The sequence below is a fragment of the Nycticebus coucang genome, chromosome 4 (genome assembly GCF_027406575.1).
Source record: "Nycticebus coucang isolate mNycCou1 chromosome 4, mNycCou1.pri, whole genome shotgun sequence".
NCBI lineage: Eukaryota > Metazoa > Chordata > Mammalia > Primates > Lorisidae > Nycticebus > Nycticebus coucang.
Window position 1 is genome coordinate 86,170,678 of NC_069783.1, and position 25,437 is coordinate 86,196,114.

Consider the following 25,437-nt stretch of genomic DNA (forward strand, 5'->3'; position numbering starts at 1 on the left):
AAAATACATAACTTTATCTACTTTAATTAATTACATAGCTGTTTTCCTGATCATCCAGGCTCAAAACTTACAGAAAAGGCAATATAAAAGAAATACAAGTTTAAAACAACAAAAACAAACTCCAAACAAATGTTGGATTGAACTTTTTTTTTTAAACAAGATTTCTCTACATACTTTTTTTATACCTTATGCTGAATGCTTTCTTTAAAGGGATACTTATTTGAAAACCCCCATACAGTCATTGAGAGTTAAACCAGGTGTGCAACTCACATACCTCCCTGCTGCCCCAAACCAGGGGGTTCTGAATGATAGGTTAAAAAATCACTGTCCTAATTCACTTCTTTCATTTTCTAGTCAAATCCTTATTACTTCATGCCTGAACTAGTATAATAGCCTCTTTACAATTCTTAACTGGAAATTTCCTCAATCTAAGCTCTATGTATCTTCTAGATTAATCTCCCTTAGTCAGAGTTAAGCTTGTTATGACACTATTCAAAAATCTTCAACAGCTCTCTATTATCTTCTTATTAAAGATTCTAAATGCTAAAGATCCAAAATCCTTCAGAGGACATTCAAAGTCCTCCAGATCTGACCTCAAACAACCTTTTCATCTCTATCCTTTACTTTTCCCCACGTGGGCAGAAATCAGGCAAGGTTACTTAAACGTGACATTTAATGCTATTGTTCAGTTACATCATTGTCAATGTCATTTATTCTCCCTGGAACATCCTCCTGTATCAACTCGGCCCACTGAAACTCTATCTGGCCTTCAATCCAGCATCATTTATGTTCTTGCTTTGAAATCCAAGACAATTCTGGATGTGTATGTTTGCTAACAAAAATCTCATTCCTTAACACTCTACTTTTTCTATAACTATAAACTGAGACACTATCGCATTCTCAAAAATGGTTTAGTTATTTATTTCTAAGAAATACTTACCAGGTAAAATAATGCTTATACATTTGTTTGTACAATGGCTGGTAAGACAGTGTACCCACATCTAGTGCCCAGATTATGTTACCTAATTTCATTCCCCACTAAAAAGAACCAGGACTCCTTGGAGAAATGCCTGATCCCAGGACTGGGGCAAGGCAGATACAAAGTAGCCTTTACCATTCTATTACTCCAGAAAGTAAGGATGTGCTCAAAGAGGATAGTAGCCGGCTACCGGCCAAATTGGGGACAATTTAACCACCAAAATAATAGCACTGAATTAAAGAAAAAAAAAAAAAGGAATTCATGAGTCTATACAAACAGATAAAACAGATAACATATGGAAGAGAATGGAGGGCTAGAGTTGGAAAAATTAGCACTTTGCAAACCTCATAGTAAAGAGTGAATCAGACAGGAGTCAGCAATGGTGCGAAATAGGTAGAAATTTTGATGAAGAGTAGGCTATTCGCATGGATTTAAAGTGTCTCCCTCCAGACTACTTATTAGTTATAAGAAATTAAAAAAAGAATAATTATATAGTGGAGAACTCAGATAAAAATTAAAATCCTCAGTGACTTGTTAGATGCGATTGGATGATCAAAATTAAAATCCTCAGTGAGTGTTAGATGCGATACCCTGAGAGGGGACACATCACCTATGTAGTATTCCAGCCAAGAATGAGGAATCTGAAATCTCATCACAAACACACACCAGATAAACACAAAGTGACATTTCAATTTTTTTTTCAATAAAAGGACAGACTGTATTCCTTACAAATGTCAATGTCATAAAATACAAAAAAAGTCTGCAAAATAATCCAGGTTAAAAATGATTTATAGGGTGGTGCCTGTGACTCAATGGGTAGGGCACCAGCCCCATATACCAAGGGTGGCGGGTTCAAACCTGGCCCTGGCCAAACTGCAACAAAAAAATAGGCAAGTATTGTGGCAGTGCTCTGTAGTCCCAGCTACCCGGGAGGCTGAGGCAAGAGAATTGCCTAAGCCCAGGAGTTGGAGGTTGTTGTGAGCTGTGTGACGCCACGGCACTCTACCTAGGGCGATCAAGTGAGATTCTGTCTCTACAAAAAAATAAATAAATAAATAAATAAGATTTATAAACTCAAATACTGATGATAGATTAAAGTACTATGTCAATATAAATTGAAGAAGTTTAATTATTCTGTGATTATGTAAAAGAATATCTCTATTAGAAAATACATACAGATGTGTTGAGGAGTAAAGGGCCATGATATATATTTAATTTATCCTCAAATATTGAAAAAAATAAAAGTATGTACGAGGGGTGAGGGTTAAGAGTGAGCAAAACAGTGAGCAAAAGATATAGTTTGAAATTATTTCCAAGTAAGAAGTTAAAAAGAAAAAAGAAAGGTACCAAGAGCCTTGCAGGGACTCTCTAATTAAAACAGCTCAGAAGACCACAGCATTAAATTGAATGTTCATCATCATTTTAGACATAAACATTTCCAATGATTACTGTTTATCAAAAAAAATTTGATATTTAATAAATTCTCAAATGACATTGGCATATGTTGTACCCAATATTACTTTAGAGTTTTAGCATTACTATTTTATTCTTTGCTATCTTCCATGTCTTGATAACAGATAAAACATTTTACTTTCATAAAATTAAAACTTCTCTTTTTATCTTTGGTAGGATGTCTAACTTGAAACTGCCAGTAGAAAAAACTTAGGTCATAGTATGCATGCTCTACAATGACACTATGTATTCAGCCAATATTATCTCCCATTTTCAGTTACATATCAAATGGAAAACCAAGTATTTACTGTTTCCTATCTTCCATATTATTTTAGGTATTCTTTATTAATAGTAGATTCAAATTATGAAAAAGTTAAAAAATAGCTATTTCAATTGTCCAGTCATCTCAAAAACAGTATCAGGTTAAAGTACAAATAGGGAAAGCAGATGTGCATCACTAAAAGAAAGAGGAAGAGAAGGCTGTCAGTCAAAAACAGACAGCGTTTATTTTGACTTGTTTCCTCTTCCATTAAACAACCTCTTTTCCCCTAAAGCAGCAGCAGGTCCTTAGGGAACATAATGCCTCTTAAGTGTAAAAAGCAACTGTCAAACAAATATAAACAAAAATTCATTGTTGCTTTAAGTATGATCTACCTAGGCATCTCCAACAGTAAAAAAAAAAAAAAAAAAATCTCTCTACAATTCAAAACATGATTTCAACAACCAAGATGAATTGATATGATTGATCGTACTGAGAAAACTGCCTTCTTTTAAAAGTTAAATCTTCAACAGCATTAACTCAAGTGCAAAACAAAAAACAATGAAAAAGCATCATGATTCAATACTGAATCATCGTGTCATATTTCTGGATTATGATTTTAAAAGCTCACTTTTAAATAGCTACACTTCACTAATTGGCTGCTGATGAGTCACTCGCATGGCTGATGACCTTTCCACCAATCTTTGTCAAGTCTTTCAGGCTGCACATGTGAAAGCAGATGGAGCTTTTCCTTGAGAGCCTGAGAAGTGATAGATGTATGCATGCAGTTCAGGTAAAGAGATGACATCACCCCTCACAACAGCATTACCTCACCCCCTAAGCATAGGAATGAGTCACTCGGATAGTCAGCTGCAAATCTCTTGGTAGAAAAAAAATGTAGGTTACGGTGATGTATTTTCACATTCCATTGATTTGTCTGTGTAAGCAGCTATTTGTTCTGATTCGCTGCCCTGCATCTCAAACTAACTGCATAACTGTCTTCCCCCTTCAGTCATTTTTAAAAATATAAATTCTTGTTACCTTATATTTACTTCCCAATAGGTTTTTCCCTTTTCATAATTACAAAATAAAAGTTTTGTCATCCTGGCTAGCAAATTCAGTACCAATGATCCAACCAGAGTCTTGATCTGTGTAATCATAAAGCAAGTTAGCAAAGTAATTTACTTCTGGTTCCTGGACAAAATCTAAACGGCATAATGAATAACAGTAGCACAAATAATTAAGGACTCCTATCTGAAGTTAAAATGTGAAAATTATAACTCTAATTTTCATGTGGAAAAAGAAACTTCAATTCAGAAAATAAAGTGCTACTACTAAAATGAATACTCCTAGGAATAAAAAACAAAAATTCCTTTAACTACATAAAAATGTCTTTCCATTTGATTCTTCTCTATTTTTCTATGTAGCCAACCTCCCTCCCCTACTTACACACACACTTTTTGGTGCTACATTCAGCTTTAATTTAACTTTCAAACATACATAATGTAAAGATAGTTGTATAATCATATAATAAATGTAATATAATAAATAAAGGCCCAAGTATCTGTCATCCAGTTTCTGTAATTATCAACATTTTACCAATTGTTTCATCTAACTCCATTTACCCACTACATACTTGAATATTTGAGTAAAATCATCTACTATTCTAATTTCCCTGATTGTTTCAAATATTTATTTTATGATGAGAAATTCCAAGTCTACATATTACATTTGATTCTTTTTCCCCCATAAGAACCCTTTTTACCTCCCTTTTCATGCATTGATTTCCATGAAACCAAATTATCTGTCCTATAGAATGCCCCACAGTCAGGATTTTGCATGTCATTTAACTTGTTCCTATATCTCTTGTATTTCCTGAAAAAAAAAAATATGATTAGATTTGGAGCTTTGATAGGATACAGGTTCAAATTTTTTGACAAGAATACTTCTTATCTGGTGCTACTTCCTGTAGGGGTCTGTACACTATAGCCCATGGGCCATTTTCAGCCTGAGGCCTATTTTTGTAAGTAAAGTTTTATAGGAACATAGCTACATACTCATTCATTTACGCATTGTCTGTGACTGCTTTTTAGCTGCAACTACAGACCATAGGGCAATCAAAACCTAAGATATTTACTATCTAGCGCTTTACAGAAAAGGTTTTCAGATCCCTGTGCTGTATTATATTAGGAGGCAGATAGTGTTGGGTCGCCCCACTTTTAATGATCTTACTGTCCATCCGTAGGTTTGGTCCATCAGCCTGATCACTCCATTTAAAGTGTCCCATTAATTTTACACCCTTTTAGTATTGCTTGGTGATCTACTATTTCAATAAGGAGAATAAAATAGCAATACCTAATTTTACCATTCTTTCTGCATTTATCATTCTGCTAAAATTTTTGTATAAAGAACTCTCCCTCATTAGCCTTTGGAAGCCAGATTTATATACACTAGCATTTTCTCAATTAGTGGCTCAGACATTAAACACTCTCAAATCCCAAAAGTTATATCCAGAAGTAACTCATCCACAATAAGACTGAAAATTGAAAATGGCTCAGGAGACTTAATGAGACTGGTATGTCCCATAACCAGGAAACAGGGACAAGGGAACACAATGGCCTTGATACTTACAAAAGCCAAGTTTCATACACCATCTAAGAAGCACTAAGATTGAAAAATGAGAAGACGGGGAAAGAAAAAGAGGAAGAGAAAGAATGTGGCAAGATGCAGGCTAACTCAGTGCAGAGGTAAGGAAGGATAAACATCTGCCAGGAAGAAAAAGGGTGGAAAATAATACCAACTATCCTAGAATAGTCATTGAAGGGGAACGTGTCCCTGCCTCCCCTCGAGCACTCTAGGGAACATTTCTAGGATAGTTCAGTAACAGATGGCTACTATGATGATCTCAAGGAATTAATAAGAAGATAAAACTCATTAAGACCTGAAAGATACAGAATATAGGAAAATATTCCATTCAAAGTGTTGAATTGTTGACTCATTTATTATCTGGAAATCCCGTTTGCCCAGAACAATGACTTCCTAGCCATGCTAGTAGTTTTTTGGAACACAACATGGTGAGGCAACAGCAAAATAGAAAATCTACAAGGAGCTGATTGCACTTCATCCACCTCCATTACCTGAGGCCCTGGCTTTGCCACTCACTCACTATGTGACCTTGCATAACAATTGAGACTTTATTGTTTTGTTTTTTGAGACAGGGTCTTATTTTGTCACCCAGGGCCAGAGGGCAGTGGCATAATCACAGCTCACAGCAACCTCAAACTCCTGGGCTCAAGTGATCCTCTTGCCTTAGCCTCCTGAGTAGCTTAAACTATAGGCACATACCACCACAGTCAGCTAATTTTTAAATTATTTGTAGAGAGGGGTCTCATTCAGGCTGGTCTGGAACTCCTGGGCTCAAGTGATCCTCCCACCTCAGCTTCCCAAAGGGCTAGGTTTACAGGAATGAGCCACTGTATCTGGCCAACACTTTACTGCTTTACACAATTTCTCACATTAACTTATTTCACTTGATTCTCATAATCACTCTCCACAAATATCTTAAAAGGTATGCCTTTTTGTCTCTACTGATTAATGTTTTTACCACTTTGGGTATTTACCAGTTTCCTCTCCTTCCCCCGTTCCTTTCCAACTTCACTGTAATTCCTCCACAATCCAAATGGAAAGTTGTTTTTTTTTTGACATTCTCTTTTGCTGTGAGACTTTCAGTGAAACTCTAATGAATCCAAGGGTTGTCTCCGGAAGGCATGTTACCTCTATTTATGGAAGTATTTATATTTATAAAATTCGGGGCAGCGCCTGTGGCTCTAAGGGATAGAGCCCCGGTCCCATATGTTGAAGGTGGCGGGTTCAAACCCAGCCCTGGCCAAATAGAAACAGAATGAGCATGTATATATAAAATTCAAGTAGTAGATGTGGAAATCTCATAAAAAGCAGGAAAATCGTTAAAAGTCCACTAAAACCAATCTTTGAAACACTTTTTCCTCTCAGTTTTCTCCAACTCATCATTCTCCCTCAATTTTAAGATGTTAGACTCTAGAAATTTGGTCATATGTCTTTTTGTCACCCTACTATCTTTCAAGGTGATTGATCTTCTCAGTTCCCATGGCACTAACAGTTTTAATTTCAGCCCAGACTTTTCCTCTGTGAACACAAGACCCACAAAGTAAATGCTCCTTATCATCTTGGCTTGGAGAGCTCTCACAATCTCTCTGAACACTTATCTAAACAAATTCATGTTCTACCTGTTCTTAATTTACTACTAAGTCCTCCTTTGGTCTTGTAATTTCATAAAGATCTTCCTCTTTAAGCTTCTCTTGAATCTATCACTTTACTTCACTCCATGTCCCTTGTCACCACCCTCATCTGGACTACTATTATATAGTCTCTTAACTAGTCCAGGAGACTAGACACAGTCTTCCAATTTCTGCTCTGTTCCAGTCCATTCTGTATAGTCAGAGTGATCTTTTCCACTTAAAATCTTCCCATGGTTTCCCCAGATGCAGTATAAAATCTACAATGCCTAACATAGCTTACGAGGCCGGGAATAACCCAGGTCAATGTGCTCATCTCTGCCATTCTTTCCCAATCCTCATTCTCATTGCCATCCTCAACTTGTTTTCCGTTCCCTGGGCATGCCATGGTGACTCTCACCACAAGGCCTTGACACAGGCTTTCCTCTCTCAGGGCAGTCCTTCCCCTCTTCTCTACCCATCTCATCTATCATACAATCTTCTGAGAGGCTGATCTGACCACCAGACTAGGTAAGCAGTTATCCAGCTATGGTCTCTCTTAGTCTCCTCCCTGCCTTGTGGCAGTTCCTATACTCAGTTACACCATTTATACTATAATTTTTTCACATCTGTGTCTCCAGCTGGCTACACACAGTTCTGTGAGGGCAAGAATCACATCTGGCCTGGGCATTGTATGCCTCCTGCCTGCAATCCCCCAATGACGTATTTGGGGTTATTAATTAGGGTTAAATTTTCATATGAGAAATTAGGGTTAAATAAGAATACTTACTTCACTACGTTAATGATTAAATAAGAACATAACTATAAAATGTTAATCAAACAAAAGTTTATGTAGCTGTAATGATTTCAGGGCTGCTTATTTGAACCTCTAATGTAATTCATGTGTATGTATGCATGTGTATATATATTTCCTCCTTTCCTTCTTTGCTTCTTTCTTCCTTTTCTCCCTCCTTCCCTCCTTTTTCTAGTCTCCTTCTGTCACCCTAGCTGGAGAACAGTGGCAGCATCATACCCCACTGCAACCTCAGCTTCCTGGGCTCAAGTGCTCTTCCTGCTTCAGCCTCACAAATTACTAGTACTATAGGCACACACTACCATAATCAACTAATTTTTCTGTTTTTTGTAGAGAAGGGTTAGCTATGTTGCTCAGGCTGGTCTCAAACTCATGGCCTCAAGAATTGTTCCTGCCTTAGCCTCTGAAAGCAGTGATTTTCAAGAGATGTGCCATGAGACTACCTTAAGTGTGCTAGGAAATTTTTCAAAGATCATTGATTAAATTATTTTCAAAGACATTCAAAGCACAGTAAGTATATTCCTTTTCTTTTTTACTCTTTTTTTTTTCGATCAACCTAATTTAGGTGTACCTCAGAAGTTTAAACTGCAGGTTCAAGTGTGCTGTGAGATTAAAAAGATTGAGAAACACTGTCCTAACATGTTGGGAAGGGGTAAGCCACTTCACCCAGTCTATATATATATACACTTATTAAAGCAAAAAGTTAAAAACAAAAATATAAACTCTGATTCCAGAAAGTTCTGACTACCTTTAAATTCACCATGACCCTTGCTTTATTCTCTATAAGGAAATTCCAGAAAAGAATTATGGCTCATTAATACAAAACTTCAAAAATAATAAAAGGTTTTAAGATTCAAATAGCTGTTCCAGAAGTAAATTCAAGGGAAAAGAAGACAAAAGCTTAATTTTCCCAGGTTAGCTATTTCTTTCCCAACAATGGATTCGAAACATCTGTTTAAAAACAAAGCCTCAAAACCAAATAAAGATTAATTCAGTGTAGAATTAAATATCTCAAACTGCTACCAGCTTTATCAGAAATCTCTATCAGGGCTAAAATTCTTCCTTGATTATAACATAAATGCTCTAAAGGACTATAAAGTGCTCAATCAATCATTAAAGAAAACCAACAAGGGGCAGTGCCTGTGGCTCAACGGAGTAAGGCACCGGCCCCATAGGCCAAAGGTGGTGGGTTCAAACCCAGCCCCGGCCAAAAAAAAAGAGGCAAAATAGAAAACCAACAAGAAAAGTTAACAAGCATATTTTGCATATTTATTTAATTCTTCAAAAAAATACACTATGAGTGGAACATAAAATGGTAAGTCTTTTTTTTTTTTTTTTTTCAGTTTTGGCTGGGATTGGGCTTGAACCCACCACCCCACTGTATATGGAGCCGGTGCCCTACTCCTTGAGCCACAGGTGCCATCCTAAAATGGTAAGTCTTAATTAACCAAAATGAACAAATGACTATACTAACAGATGCCAGAATTGATTTTTTTTTTTTTTTTTTAGACAGAGTCTTGCTCTGTCACCTGGGCTAGAGTGAAGTGGTCTCATTACAGATCACTACAACCTCAAACTCCTGGGTTCAAGTGATCGTCCTTCCTTAACCTCCAGAGTAGCTGGGACTACAGGTGGGCATCACTATGCCCACTAATTTTTTTGTTTTTTTGTAGAGATGGGATCTCACTCTTGCCCAGAATGGCAGAATCAACTATTTGTGACTTAAAAAAAAGATGTTCTAACATTGTGGTATTATGAAAATACATCTTTTTATTTCCCTGAAAATAAAAGGAAGATAGTTTGCTAAAAGTCAAGGATCCTTAGAACTCATACCTCAAAGCATAGGGAAGGTGGTATTACCACTAGATGATCTCATAGGAGGGGTAATGAGATCAGACAGCAGATATGGGTTATTAGTCAGAATTCAGCCCAAGTGACATGCTTAAAAGGAAATGTAGAAGAAAAAAAAAAAACCAAAGTGATTTGGTATTTATTATCTTCAAAGACTGTGAGTTAATCTGATGAGCAAAGAAATACAAAGCAAATCATCATTTCATTCTTTTTTTCACTCCACTTATTCAACCTACAAAATAAAATACCTCAAAAGAAAACTACCAGACTAGCTTTTTAAGCATACTTCTCAGATTCATGATAAAAGAACACTGATTTTAATAACTATGATTTTAATAACTATGTCTACCATCACCCAGATTAATGCATAGTCATGAAGGAGATGACTTCTCCTTCATGAAGTCATGAAGGAGATGACAATGTGCATGAAGAATCAATTTCCTAAAAAAATAGGGTCAAATCAGTTTCCCATTTGGCAACATGCATGCTGGAATAAATTAGTTTAATTCACAGCATTGCTTTCAGCCATGCTAAGGGATTAATAAAACAAAATTAAATCACTGTTTCATTCCTATAATTAAAAGAAAAGCAATTAACCTAAGCAATTACTTAAATATTGGCTTGCTACACAATTTACAGTCACCCTTTAAAATAAACCACCATCTTAGATAACACAGCCAGACTCAAAATGTGCTCATTTATGTATAAATGAAAAACTGCAAAATCAGAGAATCTTTAAAAGAGTTTATAAATCCTCTTTTAATAAAGCAATATTCAAAACAGTCTACTAATAGACTCTGTGAACAAATCAGTGACAAGTAAAGGTGTACCCTTTCCATAGGATCCCCCCTTTTAAGTCCTCGTGAATTCAGTCTGAGACAGGGAAGGGGGGGAGGCTGGAGAGTACCAGCATCGTAGCTGTCTGTTTCTGCACCTGTCTGAAACAGAAAGAAGTGCCCCCTGGGGAGAAATATGCCTAAAATAAAACAAAACCCCAAACTCTAAGTATAGACTCGTGATAGACTTGTTTGTTCTTTTTAAGAGGAAAAAAAAATGGCATTTTAACAGAAAAGAAATATGGTTTCTGTAAACACAGAAAAGATAGGATATTATATCTACTTAGATTTGGTGAAGTATGATATAAACGCCACTCAGAAACCACAAAGAAAAAAGTAAGCTCATGTACTACAAAACAAAATTTTAATCAGTGAGGAATCATAACCAAATCTCCTTAGTGCTTTTTCAAGGTTAAATCTGCACATAAATTACCAGAGGAAAGCAAATCAGACTTCACCTCAGGTGGTCCATCTGAAATTAAAAACAAAATTCTTAGCTATTAACTGTCAAAAATACTAGGTTTAGAACCTAGGGCACATCTGTTAAAGCTAATAGTGTGAGCCTTGGGTTCATTTATTCTAACACACATGCACAAACACACACTGACATGCACACTCGTAGTTTTAGTTTGGTTTATACTATTAGTCTTTTCAGAAAGTTTGTAAATACCTCATTATCAGGAAAGAGCTGCAAATGCGATGTGTGTCCCAAGGTCCACAATCCTTCCTGCAGCATACAAGTCATTCTAAATATAAGGTAAACCACTTGTTCTTAATGGAACTGTCAATGTCCCTTATCCTTCAGGAACTTATTTTTTTCACTGACATAATCAAAACATCACTAAAGCAACATAATCCACTATTTTCATATACCTTTTGGATCAGAAAAAGTTAAGAATAACATCAGAGCAAGCCAGAAAGCAATGAGATATATACACTTAATGGTAATGTCTAATAATCTGTGCTTACTTTTAAAATAATCCTTAAATGTTAAAAGGGGAAGTTCAAAACTTCCTCTGGATAATTTGAATGTTTCATGATTTATATTTTACTGTACCTGATTGGGGGCTGAAGTTAGAACCATCCTCAGAGATGTAGGCCGATCCCATAATTTTACAGAGAATTAATAAAGCTCTATTGGATTAAATAATTTAACCAGTTCATACAGCAAGTTGACAGAAGAATGACTAGAACTGAAGGGGCCAAATCCTAGTCCCTCCCCACAATACCTCACAGCCTAAAAAGTTTCTGTGCCATTTTAATTATTGCAGCAAAAGCACACGTGATCCATAATCAATTCCTCTATCAATAATAACTTAAAAATTATTATACAGTCTATTGAATCCTTTATCCTTCAGCTCCTCCTCATTAGATTAATACAAAATTTTGATAGTTGGTGAACAGAGAGAATGTATCATTCCTGGTCTTCTGAGTTTAATCTTTTTATCACTTTTATTTTTCTTTTAGAGACAGGATTGCACCATGCTGTCCTAGCTGGCCTCAAACTCCTGGGCTCAACTAGCCTCAAGCAATCCTCCTGCCTCGACCTCCCTAGCAGCTGGGACAACAAGCGTGCACCATCATACCCGGCTTTCATATCACTCTTGATGAAAGCTTGGAGAAAACTGACTTGCTAACGCAGGAGTCCCCACGTGAAGTCATGGATCTATTTGCCATCAATTGGAGGCAGCTGCTGTATTTCCATTCCAGTTCTTTCTCCCTACTGCAATAGCCTTCTCCCCTATACTATACTGTCCAAGCAAACACACTGAGTTTTTGACAGAGAAAATTAACCATTAGAAAGGTGCTATTACTCCATGAGTCAAGTTTAGCGCATTTCAAATGGCAGTTTTTGTCTTGTTTTTGTGGTGTTTTGTCCAGCTTTTTTTTTTCTAAGCCTAAACTAGACAGATGTCTAACTTTTTTTTTTGAGACAGAGTCTCACTGTGTCACCCTCGGTAGAGTGCCGTGCTGTCACAGCTCACAGCAACCTCCAACTCTTGGGCTTAAGTGATTCTCTTGCCTCAGCCTCCCGAGTAGCTGGAGCTATAGGCGCCCGCCACAACGCCCGACTATTTTTTGGCTGCAGTTGTCATTGTTGTTTAGCAGGCCTGGGCCAGACTCAAACCCGTCAGCTTTGGTGTATGTGAGGCCAGCGCCTTACTCACTGAGCTATGGGTGCCAAGCCAGATGTTTAACTTTTGAACATAACTTCCAGATGCCAAGCAGCATACACCTTGCTGAATGACAGATGATTCAAGCTCAGGATACATTCCTTTCTCCTTGATACTATGTTTATAAACTCACAAATATTGTTACAATATTTCTATCATATATTAGAGAGCAATTTTCAGAGTGTAGTCTGTAGACTCCTTTCAGAGGAGTAGAAAGCCAGTTTCCGTGATAAGATGTGATTTGCCTTTTTGCTGGATTGCTATTTGCCCTGATTGCATAAAAGCAATGTCTAAAACTGCTGCTGCCTTGGTATAAATCAAACACCAAACCAGTAGTCACTGTATTCTTCACTATCACACACTTGCAGGAAAAGAAGAAAAAACAGATGGTGATGAGGCAAAAATGATTAAATTTCACTAAATCTTAACCCTGAGTATACTTTTTTAAATTATTCTGAGGGACTAATTAGGAAGTATGTATCAGGTATGTATCAAGTCCTTTCCACGTGAAGTGACTACAGCAGAAATAAAGCAGGTGCCTCCAGGTGATGGCAAACAGATTTATGACTTCATGTGGGGACTCTGATGAGTGACTAATTAGGAAGTAGGTATCTGGTGGCACCTATAGCTCAGTGGGTAGGGCGTCGGCCATATACACCAAAGCTGGCGGGTTCAAACCCCGCCTGGGCCAGTTAAAACAACGACAACTGCAACACAAAAATAGCCAGGTGTGTGGCGGGTGCCTGTAGTCCCAGCTACTTTGGGAGGCTGAGGCAAGAGAATCGCTTAAACCCAAGAGTTTGAGGTTGTTGTGAGCTGTGATGCCACAGCACTCCACCCAGGGCGACAGCTGTCTCCACCACCCCCCACCCAAAAGGAAATATGTATCAAGTCCTTTTCCACATACTGAAGCATGACTTAAAGAAAAGTTCTTGAGGAACTGACTTGTGAGCTGTTTTGTTCATGGGGCTCCAATTTTACTTGAAAATTAACTGAGAAAAACTTTGGTTCTAAGACGGAGGTATTTGACAGACAATGCTTCAAAAATAAATGATGTAGACTTCTCACTTGAAAGAACACAACTGACAGTATTTGTGATAAAAGTCAAGTTTTCAAGGGAGGTTTAGAATATTGAAAAACTTGTACCTGCCAGTGTGCACTTGATAGCTTCCAGGAGTTACAGATATCAGTGGTGATAGCACAAATTTGATTTCTCTGATATTCTATAAGGAAATATGGCAACATTTGGAAGATCTATGTATCTCAGTAAGTCAGTGTTTTCTGAGTGATAGAAATGAGTAAAGGGCAAGACAGATTAATGGATGTTAACATATCAGAGGACAAAATGTCCACTGATACAGTTTCAGATTTCACAGCACAACTAACCTTTAAGAAACTTCACTTGTTTTGATATAGTATCAAAATTATTTGAAAAAGCTTCTTGAATACTCCTCCTTTCTGCACCTACGTATATAGGTGGCTGTATTTTCTTCTTTATATAATTAAAACAACAGTGCAACATATTTAATGAAGAAGCAGATACAAAAATCCAATTGTCTTCTATTAGACCAGAAATTTAAGAGACTTGCAAAAATGTAAAACACCACTTTTCTTATAAAACTTTTTTGTATTGGAAAATATAATTATTCTTCATAAAAATATGCTATTTATGGGCTGGGCATGCTGGCTCATGCCTGTAGTCCCAGTGCTGTGGGAGGCCGAGGCGGGTGGATTGCCTGAGCTCAGAGGTTCAAAACCCATATGAGCAGCAGTCAGCCAGAGTAAGACCCTGTCTCTACTAACAACATCAAAAACAGCCAGCACCGCAGGAGAAAGAAGAAAATCAACAAAAAAGGAGTACTTCAAACAAACATGAACAAGCACACTGAAATTAAAAAAAAAAAAAAATTAAAAAAAATATGCTATTTATGTTATCATGTAATCAATTTATCATTTCTTTAATGAATTAATAACAAAGTCTTTTAAAAATTTGTTTTGATTTTTAATCCCATCAGCATAGGTAGTTACAACCCATGGGGAGAAAAGCTCTTTGGAGTCTTCAGTAATTTTTAAGAGTATACAAGGGTCCTGAGACCAAACAGTCTGAGACCCACTGTAGTCTATGAACAGCTTGAATTTGTAAAGAGGAAGACAAACAAGATGGGGAAAGGGCTCCAGAACAGGCAGAATTGAGTACAGTCAAGCTAAGACTGGGTTTAGTCCCAGCTTTATCATACAGTTTGCCTGTAACTTTAAAGCAAATAACTTCTTTGAGCTTCAGTTTCCTCTTCTACAAAATGGTACCAACATATCAACTTGTGTCGATTGCTGTGTATAAGGAACACCAAGCAGGTATGTATTACAAGGGTGGGAACAATGATATTGTCATTAGTATATCTACATACTAAATGTGTACTCTCAAGAAATGGTCCCAAGAACTTGGGGCAGCAGCACAATCTAGTAAACTTACCATGTTATGGTTTAATGCTTTTAGATTTTCTACATTTTTTTTCTATAAAGTAGAATATTTAAATCTAGATGATGCTAACAGGTCTTAGGATTCTTCTCCTGTGTGGACAGTGGCTAGTTAGCTTTTTCCCGTTATGGATGTAAAGGGGCACAGTGAACTTTCTGAATATAGTGTAAGTCTGCATTTCAGAGCATTCTATCCCAAGAATCTAGGATTAGGGATGGGTGGAAGGGAGGACACCTAAAACAAGAGAGCCCTAATAAACCATAAAGCTCAGAAAATGGTAAGATGCTAGGTGTGGTGGCTCAGACCTATAACCCTAACACTCTGTGAGGCGCAGGAGTTTGAGACCAGCCTGAGCAAGTGTGAGACCCTGTCTCTACTAAAAATGGAAAAACTAGCCCAGCGTTCTGATGGGTGTCTATAGTCCCAGCTACTCAGGAAGCTGAGGCAAAAGGATAACTTGAGGCCAGGAGTTTGAAGCTGTGAGCTATGATGCCACAGAGTGACAGAGTGAGACTCTGTAAAAAGAAAGAAAAAAAAAGAGAAGGAAAAGAAACGAAATGGGTAAGGACTATGGACAGTAAGAAAGTTGAACTACTATTTGTGAGAAAATCAAGCATAACTACCTGTTTATAATTTAAATACATTCACTGTCACTCAAGTTATTATAATTATTTGCATTCTACTTTGCCATACCATGCAATTTATCTGTTTATGCTTGTGTATGTTTCAGTTTGCAAACTCACACATGTTTTGCACCACTACAACACACTGTATACGTGTATTACTTCAGATGCATGCAGCTTACAATCTTCTCATTTGCTAATCATCTTTTGTCTAGTTTCAAAATAAAGCAAAATATGCATACCCAAGCATAATCCAAGCAGAACACGAATACGTAAGTTTAGCTAGAGTAGTAACTCATTTGAACATTACACTCAATTTGAAACTTTTAATGTGATTTACAATCAAATCGCTATCTGCATTAATAATTCACAATACAACAGAAGTTCAATATTCTCAAAATATATTTTCAATATACTGTCTGACAAACAATAGGCACTCTGAAAGTCTAGTCAGGGCTTAGCACACGGCAAATGAAGAAAATTGGCAGTGCTATTTCCCTAAGTACTGGGCTGGGCCCACCAGAAAAGATTCAGGTTGGGTTTATTGGAGAGGAGAGGGAAATTGGTTATAAGTTGCTGAAAGCAGTTTTCCCACTAGAAAGTTCCATCACTCATAATCAGGTAATTCTCAAGCATCTCAGGTTAAATTTTGTCTTTTCCAAACTTAATGCTAGCGAGGAAGCTTTTTAAAGGAAAAGACAGACAATGAAAGGAAAAGATTACCTCCATTTCTACCCAGTCAAGGTAGGAAAGGTCCTCACCTTATTGATGAAAACACTAATGCTCTGTGGGGCTAAGTCACTTGTCCAAGTCTTGAAGTCATATGCCAGAGTGGTTTTGAAGCAAGGTCTATTTGCTTCTATTCTTTTTTTCCTCCTATCATTCTAGAGCTCAGAATTATTAAGTATACATTTTCTGCAAATAACCAAGTTTTGCCTAGAACTATACTCTAAAACAATTGCAGGTGATTAATGCTCACAATTAAAATGTACACTTGAAGGGAATGTAGGGAATAATAATTTACAGTACTTTGCAACATGCATTTCTAACTAGCAAAATTCAATGAAGTTTTAATTTATATTTATCTTCTTATTCCTAGGGACCTTGTGATAATAATAAGCAATGATGATCATTTATAACTCAGATAATATATATTAATATGGTAGATAATATATACTCAGCTACTCATTTATATGAGTAATTCATTTAATGCTCAAAACAATCCTAAGAAGTAGGCGCTATTTTCTATCTGATTTTATAGGAGGGGAACTGAGGAATGAAGTGATTCCTCTAAGAAGACACAGCCTGGGGCGGTGCCTGTGGCTCAGTCAGTAGGGCGCCGGCCCCATATACCGAGGGCAGCGGGTTCAAACCTGGCCCCGGCCAAACTGCAACCAAAAAATAGCCGGGCGTTGTGGCGGGCGCCTGTAGTCCCAGCTACTTGGGAGGCTGAGGCAAGAGAATCACTTAAGACCAGGAGTTGGAGGTTGCTGTGAGCTGTGTGAGGCCACGGCACTCTACCGAGGGCCATAAAGTGAGACTCTGTCTCTACAAAAAAAAAAAAAAAGAAGACACAGCCTGTAAGAGGCAGACAGACCTCAAAGCTAGGCAATTGGGCCCTGACCCTATTAATATGAGCAATTGCTTATTATAAGTAAGTTTTTTAGTTACTATTTAATAGAAAAGTCTTACCTCTGGTTTGCTAAGGCTAGATGAAACCAAGGAGCCGGATCCCACATCCAAATCCCATTGCTTTTTCCCATGATTTTCTGGATCCAAGGCAGCAATTCGTCCATCTAAAGTGCTGATAATTACTAATGACCTGTAAATTTGTAAAAAATAGGATAAAATTTAAAAGATATCTAAGATATTGGGCACTTATTCCATCCACCAACCCCTGCCCAGGTCTCTATTGATAGGAAGGAAGAGAGGGCCTACCCCTCCCCAACACTTATTCTCGCCACCACTATCTGTCTTTAGATCAGGACAATTTCAATATTCCCTTTATCTCTTTATGGTGCTTATGTGTGACCAGAGTTCTAGGTCACCCCCTGCTCCCCACTCTAATCCTTATAAGGAATCAACATCTTCTGCTCCTAGAATCCTCCTCTCCTGCCTTTCCCCACCTCCTGAAAGTGCTTCCCCCAAAACATAGCCTTCCTTGAATGTTCACTCATCTTGCTCTCATCAAAACCTGGCTTTTCCTGAGGCTATTACTTCCTGTAGAAAGAAAAGACATTTTTTTTTCTCCCATAACTTTTGCCCAGTAATAGGGCAGGTACACTCCTTGTATCTTGTTGCCATTTCCAGACCATTTTCTTCCTCTCCTCTCTGAAAATGCTCAGGATCAGACTGTTCCATCCATCACCCCATGCTGTCCACTGATCCATCCTGGAGAACTTTAGCTGCCAGTTTACTGTCACTGCCTAAATATGCAACACACTTCTGCCTTAGTTCTGTGGGGTTTCCTTACCTATCTTTCTTGTCTCAGCTACTCCAGTGCTCACACCCTCACTGTAACCCCCTGCCACAGACCCCTCTTTCCAGCTCGCTTCCTCTACTGCCTTGACTCCAACAAACTTCTGACCCCACCAGAATGGACAAACCACCGATTCTATAACCTTCACGACCATCACGCCCTCACTTCTCTTAAGCAATCAGTCCCTCATCTTAAGCACTATCTTGTGTACACCCTCAACTTCTTACTCCCTCTCTCACATGTCACACCCAACTGAGAGAACCCCAACCCTGCTTAAATCCAATTTTCTCCCTTTTCTTATCCTTGCATCTGTGCAGTTGAATGGAACTGAAGGAAAAACATAATCATGCTGATGGTCTCATTTAAATTCATGGCCATCAACCTCAAAAAGGCTATTAATGATGTTCAACAATCATGACACACATCCTTAGCCTATCTACCAGGTCCCTGAACTAGGTTAACTATTTCATTTCTGTGCAACAGGACTGGGTTAACTGTTTACTTCTCATCTCTCCTCAAACTTCTGATACCACCTTTCCTTAGTTCATGTATCTTAGTGACTGTGCTTCCTATTTCACTGAAGAAAAGAGACGTAATCAAAAGATTGTCCATTTATCAGCACCTGGACCCATGAATTCCACCTCCCCTCCTGTCAGTGCAGGTGAACTATCCACACTCCCATCCATCACCACCACCTCCACTTAAGAAATAGAGCTCTCCCTCCTGCGTATGTGCGAACTCATTCCTGCAATGTCTTCTCTCACTCTCACATCAATTTTCCCTCTCTACTGGAACCTTCCATCAGCATTTGCTATAGACTGAATGTGTTCCCCCCAAATTCATAGGGTGAAATCTAAGTATGATGGTATGTACATTAGGTGAGAGGTGATAAGGTCATGAAGGCAGGGACCTCACTTAGGATATTAGTGCCATTCTGAAAGCAGCCCTAGAGACTCCCTCACCCCTTGCATCACATAACAATAACCTAGAGTGTTCCTCTGGGAGTAACAGGTTTTCTCCAGATACCAAATCTGCTGGCACCTTGATCTTGGACTGCCCAACCTCCAGAACTGTAAGAAATAAATGCCTGTTGTCTATAAGCTACCGGGTCTATGGCATTTTGTTACAGCAGCATGCAAACCTGCTATTATTTTCCCATCTTAGAAACCAAATCAGATCAAACAAAATGAATCCCTCTCCCCACTCCAGCTTTCAATCTATTTCTTGCCTCTCTTTGCAACAAAACTCCTTGAAAAAGTTGTTACATACTGTCTCTAAATCCTCTTCTGAGCTATGATTTAACAATTAAAAAAAATTCATAAAAAAATTAAATAAAAAATAAAAATAAAAAAAATAAATAAATCCTCTTCTGTCCAATTATTTCTCATCAAGTTTTTGCCCCTACCTCACCCCTGACCTGGTTCTTGTCAGAGTCACCAATGACCTTCACGTTGATGAATCTCATGGTAAGATCTCAGTTCACATGACCATCCAGCAGCATCTGATCAGCTTCTTCTGCACTCCATGAATTCTTTGTGGCTTCTAGGACATCATACTCTCTTAATCCCCCCTGCCCCACCTTTTTGTTGCACTCAGTTCTATGCTATTCTTTCTCAGTTTTCCTGGTTCTTCCTTATTTTTCCTTTCTCTTAAAAGAGTCTCTACTTACACGTAATTTTTTTAGTGATCTCATCCAGTCTCACAGGTATTTAAATATCATCTATATGCTGACAACTCCCAAATTTATATCTCTGATTCCAGAGTTAGTTTAATTTCCCTAAACTCTAGACATACATGTCTAATCACCTACCAGATTTAGATTATCTAATAGGCTTCTCAAAATTCACATATCCTAGATTATTACCCTCAGACACACTTCCTCAGTTCTTCAAACATATCACACATGATTTTTTCCCTCAGGGCCTTTGTAGCTACTGTTCCTTCTGTTTGGAACATACACTCCCAGATACACAGCAGGCTCTCCGTAAGTATTTGTTGAATGAAAGGATGAGTTGTTTAGTTGTTCTGGGACTATGTAAATTCTAAGCATGTCTAGCTATGTTCCTGGTTAGGATAAGATACTTTATCTCTTCTATTTCACTTGACACACACTATGTAAAAATTCAAAGTAAAGTCACTAGCTGACCAAGACAAACTTTTCAAAGAACAATTTAGTAAATGAATAAATCAAATCATTAATTTAGTTTCCAAACTACACAATAATTCTAATTTTCAAGTTTTCTTTTTGAGACAGTCTCACACTGTTACCCTAGGCTAGAGTGCTGTGGCATCACAGATCACAGCAAACTCAAACTTCTGAGCTGAAGTGATTGATTCTCTTGCCTCAGCCTCCTGAGTAGCTAGGACTACAGGCGTGCACCACAAGGCCTGGACAGTTTTTCTATTTTTAGTAGAGACAGGTCTCCATCTTGCTCACTCTGGTCTTGAACTCCTGAACTCAAGCAATTCACCCACCTCAGCCTCCCAGAGTACTAGGATTAGAGGTGTGAGCCCCCGCACCTGGCTGTCATTTTCATTTTTTCAAAGGTAACTCTTATTTTGTGAAAATAAAGAGTTTGGCACCCTGCAAACTCAAGTAATTTCAGATAATGAATCAAATGAAAGGGTATCACTTTATTCTCCTCCCTACATGTTATCCTTCTGCTTTCTAAAGAAATCTACTGGAAGTTGGTGGAGAAGAATAATTTGAGTAAGAAAACTATTTTATAATAAATAAGTCTAATTAAGTTAGAGATCTAGGTTAAGGTAGAGATCAAGGGTTAAGAGCCAAGTTAACTCTTTCCTAGTCCCACTGTAGAAATGTCTTATTTTTCTGTTCGGTAATCATTAACCACAAATAAATAGTCGAATGAAAAATCTCTAATTGAAAAAAAAAAAATCTCTAATTGAAACAAAAATTAGTGTAAGCAGTACTAACCCATAAAAAATTAAGAAGGCCACAAAACACTTCAGATATTATTTTTTAAAAATTAAGAAAAAACATTTATTTATTTCCCTAGATAGTCTTTACAATGACCAAAAAAACCTATGCTTTTCCTAAATACACTGCTACTTGGGTGCTAGAGGTATATCCAAAGAAGAATAACAAAATTCTAGCTCACATCTTCAAAACAAAGAAAAATTCCATAAAATATGCATGTTATATCATAATATATATAAGAACATGTTTTAACAAGCAATTTGGGGTTTAATATTTAGCTATTCGTCCACTGAAAACCTACCTTGGGTTTCACTGAATCAAACAACCTTTCTGGTCAATTTATTCTGCTTTTTAAAATAAACAAGACATTTTAATTAACTATGTTTAGGGAGTATGTGCAAATTTGAGCGTCATTTTAAAATACAAATGTGGGCAGGAACAATGAAGTACATCACTCTCTCAACTGGTATTGATGCTTAATGTAATCTGGTTCTCAGATTTGAGTAGGGTACTCTTAATTATTGTAACCTCTATCAATATGAATAATAGCATAAGCTATCCCCTGATAAGCTCTAAAAAAAAAAAAAAAAATCCTTCATCCTCTCTTGCGTTACAACCCAGCCATAGCATTCACTATGGACTCCTTCCCATAAGCATGTCTCTGGAAGGTAGCTACCCCTTCTGCTGTGGCTGGAGTCGGGCAGGATTCAGGATTACTATGACAATAAAGATGTGCTGCTGTACCTGGTCACAGCCTAAGTGAGATGCTGACTGGCATAATACAGATTGAGAAAAAATACCAAGGAGACAGAAACTGCAGAAAAACAAAGCCCACGCTGAATTCAGGGATAATCAGAGGCCAGGCATAAGATACGGCATTTAGAACAAACATAGATCAAAAGTAGATCCCCCCTACCAGATAGGAAGACTATAAGGTCACTTATCTTCCCTAAGATCCACTTGTCCTATGTGTATTTTGAGGTTTACATAAACAAAATGAAAGATCCTTAACTTAATCAAAAATTGAAGGAACTACAGAGGTAGCATTTCCAGGGGAAAGAATTGGAGCCTTAAAGTCAGACCTGGGTGCATGTTCCAATGGCTCTGTTCTTATTCTCAAGACTTCATTCCATGTGTTTTATCAAAAGTAAAATGTGGCTATTTTACCTACCTCAAATTTGCCTGATCATAAAAATAATCTGGAGTGCTTGTTAAAAACCATTAAACAGTCACAGGTCCCACCCCAAGAGGAATTTTGGAAGAATATATCTTAGCAAGTATCCCAGGCAAGTCTTGCAATAAGGTCAATTGTACCTACAGTGACTTACCTCAGAGGGCCATTTCCAAAGAGAAAAAATAATAATCTATGACCTGGATGAATAATCTATAACATATTGAACAACTTCATCAGTAAGTGCTTTTGAAACCTCTATTGCTCACTTATAGTTTGTTTTGGCTTTACAAAAGCATTTATTTGAATAATTCTTTTTTTTTTATTAAATCATCACTGTGTACATTGATATAATCATGGGGCATCATTCACTATCTTCACAGACCATTTACCAAGTTTCACATATACCCTTTATTTGAATAATTCTTTAGCAAGCACTGTTCTCTCACCTACAGTTCAACTCTTTGAAGATATTTTTAAATATCTTCAAATATTTAAAATATCGCGTCTCACTCTGTCACCCAGAATGGAGTGCAGTGGCATGATCATAGCTTTCTGTTGCCTAAAACTCTGGGTTCAAGGGCTCCTCCTCCCTCAGCTTCCTAAGGAGCTGGGTCTACAGGCATGTGCTACCATGCTCAAAAATTTATTTTTTATTTATTTATTTATTTATTTTTATTAAATCATAGCCGTGTACATTGATATATTCGTGGATTTTTATTTTTTTTAGAGTCAGGGTCTTGCTTTGGTTGCCCAGGATGGTCTCAAACTTCTGGCCTTAAGCAATCCTCCTATGTGGGTCTCCAAAACTGTTTATACGCATGAGTCACTGCAACCAGCCTTAAAGCTACCTTCAAGAAAGGTTTCCAGGCTCAACGCCTGTGGCTTAAACAGCTAAGGCGCCAGCCACATACACCCCAGCTGGTAGGTTTGAATCCAGCCCAGGCCCGCCAAACGATAATGACGGCTGCAACCAAAAAAATAGCTGGGCATTGTGGCAGGCACCTGTAGTCCCAGCTAATTGGGAGGTAGAGGCAGGAGAATCGCTTGAGCCCAGGAGTTCAAGGTTGCTGTGATTTGTGATGCCATGGCACTCTACCCAGGGCGACAGCTTGAGGCTCTGTCTCGAAAAAAAAAAAAAAAGAAAGGTTTCCAATGGCCTCCTAAGAGCCAGATCCATTTCCCTCATCAGATTTGTCCTCACAGAAGCCATTGCTACAGCCAGCTCCTCATTCTGGACCTTCTTCTTCCGTGGTTTCTCACCAATCATTCTGACAACTCTCAGTCTCTCCAGAACAGGCACTTTTCCCTTTTTGTACTGACTATTCTATCTAGATGGTCAGTACCCACAGCTGCTTCTCGCTATATATGTAGTACAGTACAACAGCCTCCAAACCTATAGAGAATTTATAGGGCACCATGTCTCTCTGTACATTAATTCTGCATCTTCAACAAGATCTACCTATTATCACCATTGCACACTCAGAAAACTTAACTTCTCTCCCACATCTCACTTCTTTCTTTCTTAACCACATAGCCATCCATCCACTCCCTGAACATTTGAATCAGACATCAACTCTATCTGCTCCCTCACCCTCTACAGTCATGTACTCTTGATTCTATTTCTGAAGCTTCTGCTAAATCTTTGTCATTACCCTTGCCTTTACCCTAAAACAGATTCCCATTTCTCATCAAAACTTAAAAGACTTTCAGACATATTTTCCTGCCTGAAGTCTCTTTCCCTTTACACTCTTTCAAAAGTTTTATTTCCATAACAAAAACATGATAAACTTTCAAGGCTTTCTGTGTCCACTGAAGAAAGGCCAAGCTACTTGGTATGGCACACAAAGCCTTTCAGCATCTGTCTTGAATGTACTTTCCTAATTTCATTTTTTGCCTTTTCTTTTTTTTTTTTTTTTTATTGAGACAGAGTCTTGGTTTGCTGTCCTCAGTAGAGTGCTGTGACATCACAGCTCACAGCAACCTCCAACTCTTTGGCTCAAGAGATTCTCTTGCCTCAGCCTCCCAAGTAGCTGGGACTACAGGCACCTGCCACAACGCCCAGCTATTTCTTTGTTTTAGCAGGCCTGGGCTGGGTTCGAACCCACCAGCCCTGGTGCATGTGGCTGGCGCCCTACCCACTGAAGTACGGGTGCTGCTCAATTTTTGCCTTTTCTGCCAACCCTATTCCCTCTTGCCTCACCTCCCAACCCCACAGCCACACACACACACACACACACTCTGGACATTTCTAACCTTTTCAAAAAAGTTCCCTGTTTATTTATAGTTTTCCCACATCTTAAATTATTTCATTTGCCAAATGAACATTGTATACAATTAATTCCCTCATTTTTAGAAGTAATCCCTAAGAACCAATAAAAATATTCAAGATTCCTGGGAAAAAATAATTATAATTACCATATAAGGTTTGATATAATTCTATTTCAAAACAAAGAAACTTGACTTTTTAATTAATTCTTATTTAATGTCCAATTTCCATTAGGTTATTTTAAATACTGACAGCAGTGATTCTCCACCTTCCTAATGCCTCTTAATGCCGCGACTCTTTAATACAGTTCCTCGCATTGTGGTGACCCTCAACCATAAAATTATTTTCATTGCTACTTCATAGCTGTAATTTTGCCACTGTTATGAATCATAATGTAAATATCTGATATGCAGGATGTATTTTCATTGTTACAAAGGGGTCGCGACCCACAGGTTGAGAACCTCTGACTGACAGTCTCACAGAGCCCCATTTTTATCTTTGCAGATCCAAAGCATCCAGGAACTCTAGCTCTGTGCTCATTGTACACACTTCCCCCTCTGGGTTCCTGTTCACAGGACTTGCTAATTTGACACTTTTATTCTCTTCACTCACACAGAGCTTTTATGTCAATTATTATCCATTCTAGGAGAGTTCATTCATTAACACAATTGTCTCCAAGCTCAGGCTTGGAGCTTCCCAAGAAAAAGACTTTTATATTCTGTCAGGATCTAACAGTCCCTAGCCTGTAACAAAATACAACAAATGTTTGTTGAATGAATAAACCCTAGCAGGGCAAACATATTATCCACACAAAACAAAAAGAGGCTGTGAAAGGCATAAAAAAATGTGACTTGCCTACG

General features: G+C 37.9%; 1 protein-coding gene across 1 annotated transcript in view; it reads right to left on the minus strand.

Annotated features, from left to right (window-relative positions):
• The window catches only part of EIF2AK3 (eukaryotic translation initiation factor 2 alpha kinase 3), an 84,627-nt gene that overhangs the window by 51,973 nt on the left and 7,217 nt on the right, over positions 1-25,437 (minus strand). The window contains exon 2 of the mRNA XM_053588075.1: positions 17,410-17,539. Coding sequence (XP_053444050.1) covers positions 17,410-17,539 — 130 coding nt within the window. The remainder of the gene's footprint in view (positions 1-17,409; positions 17,540-25,437) is intronic.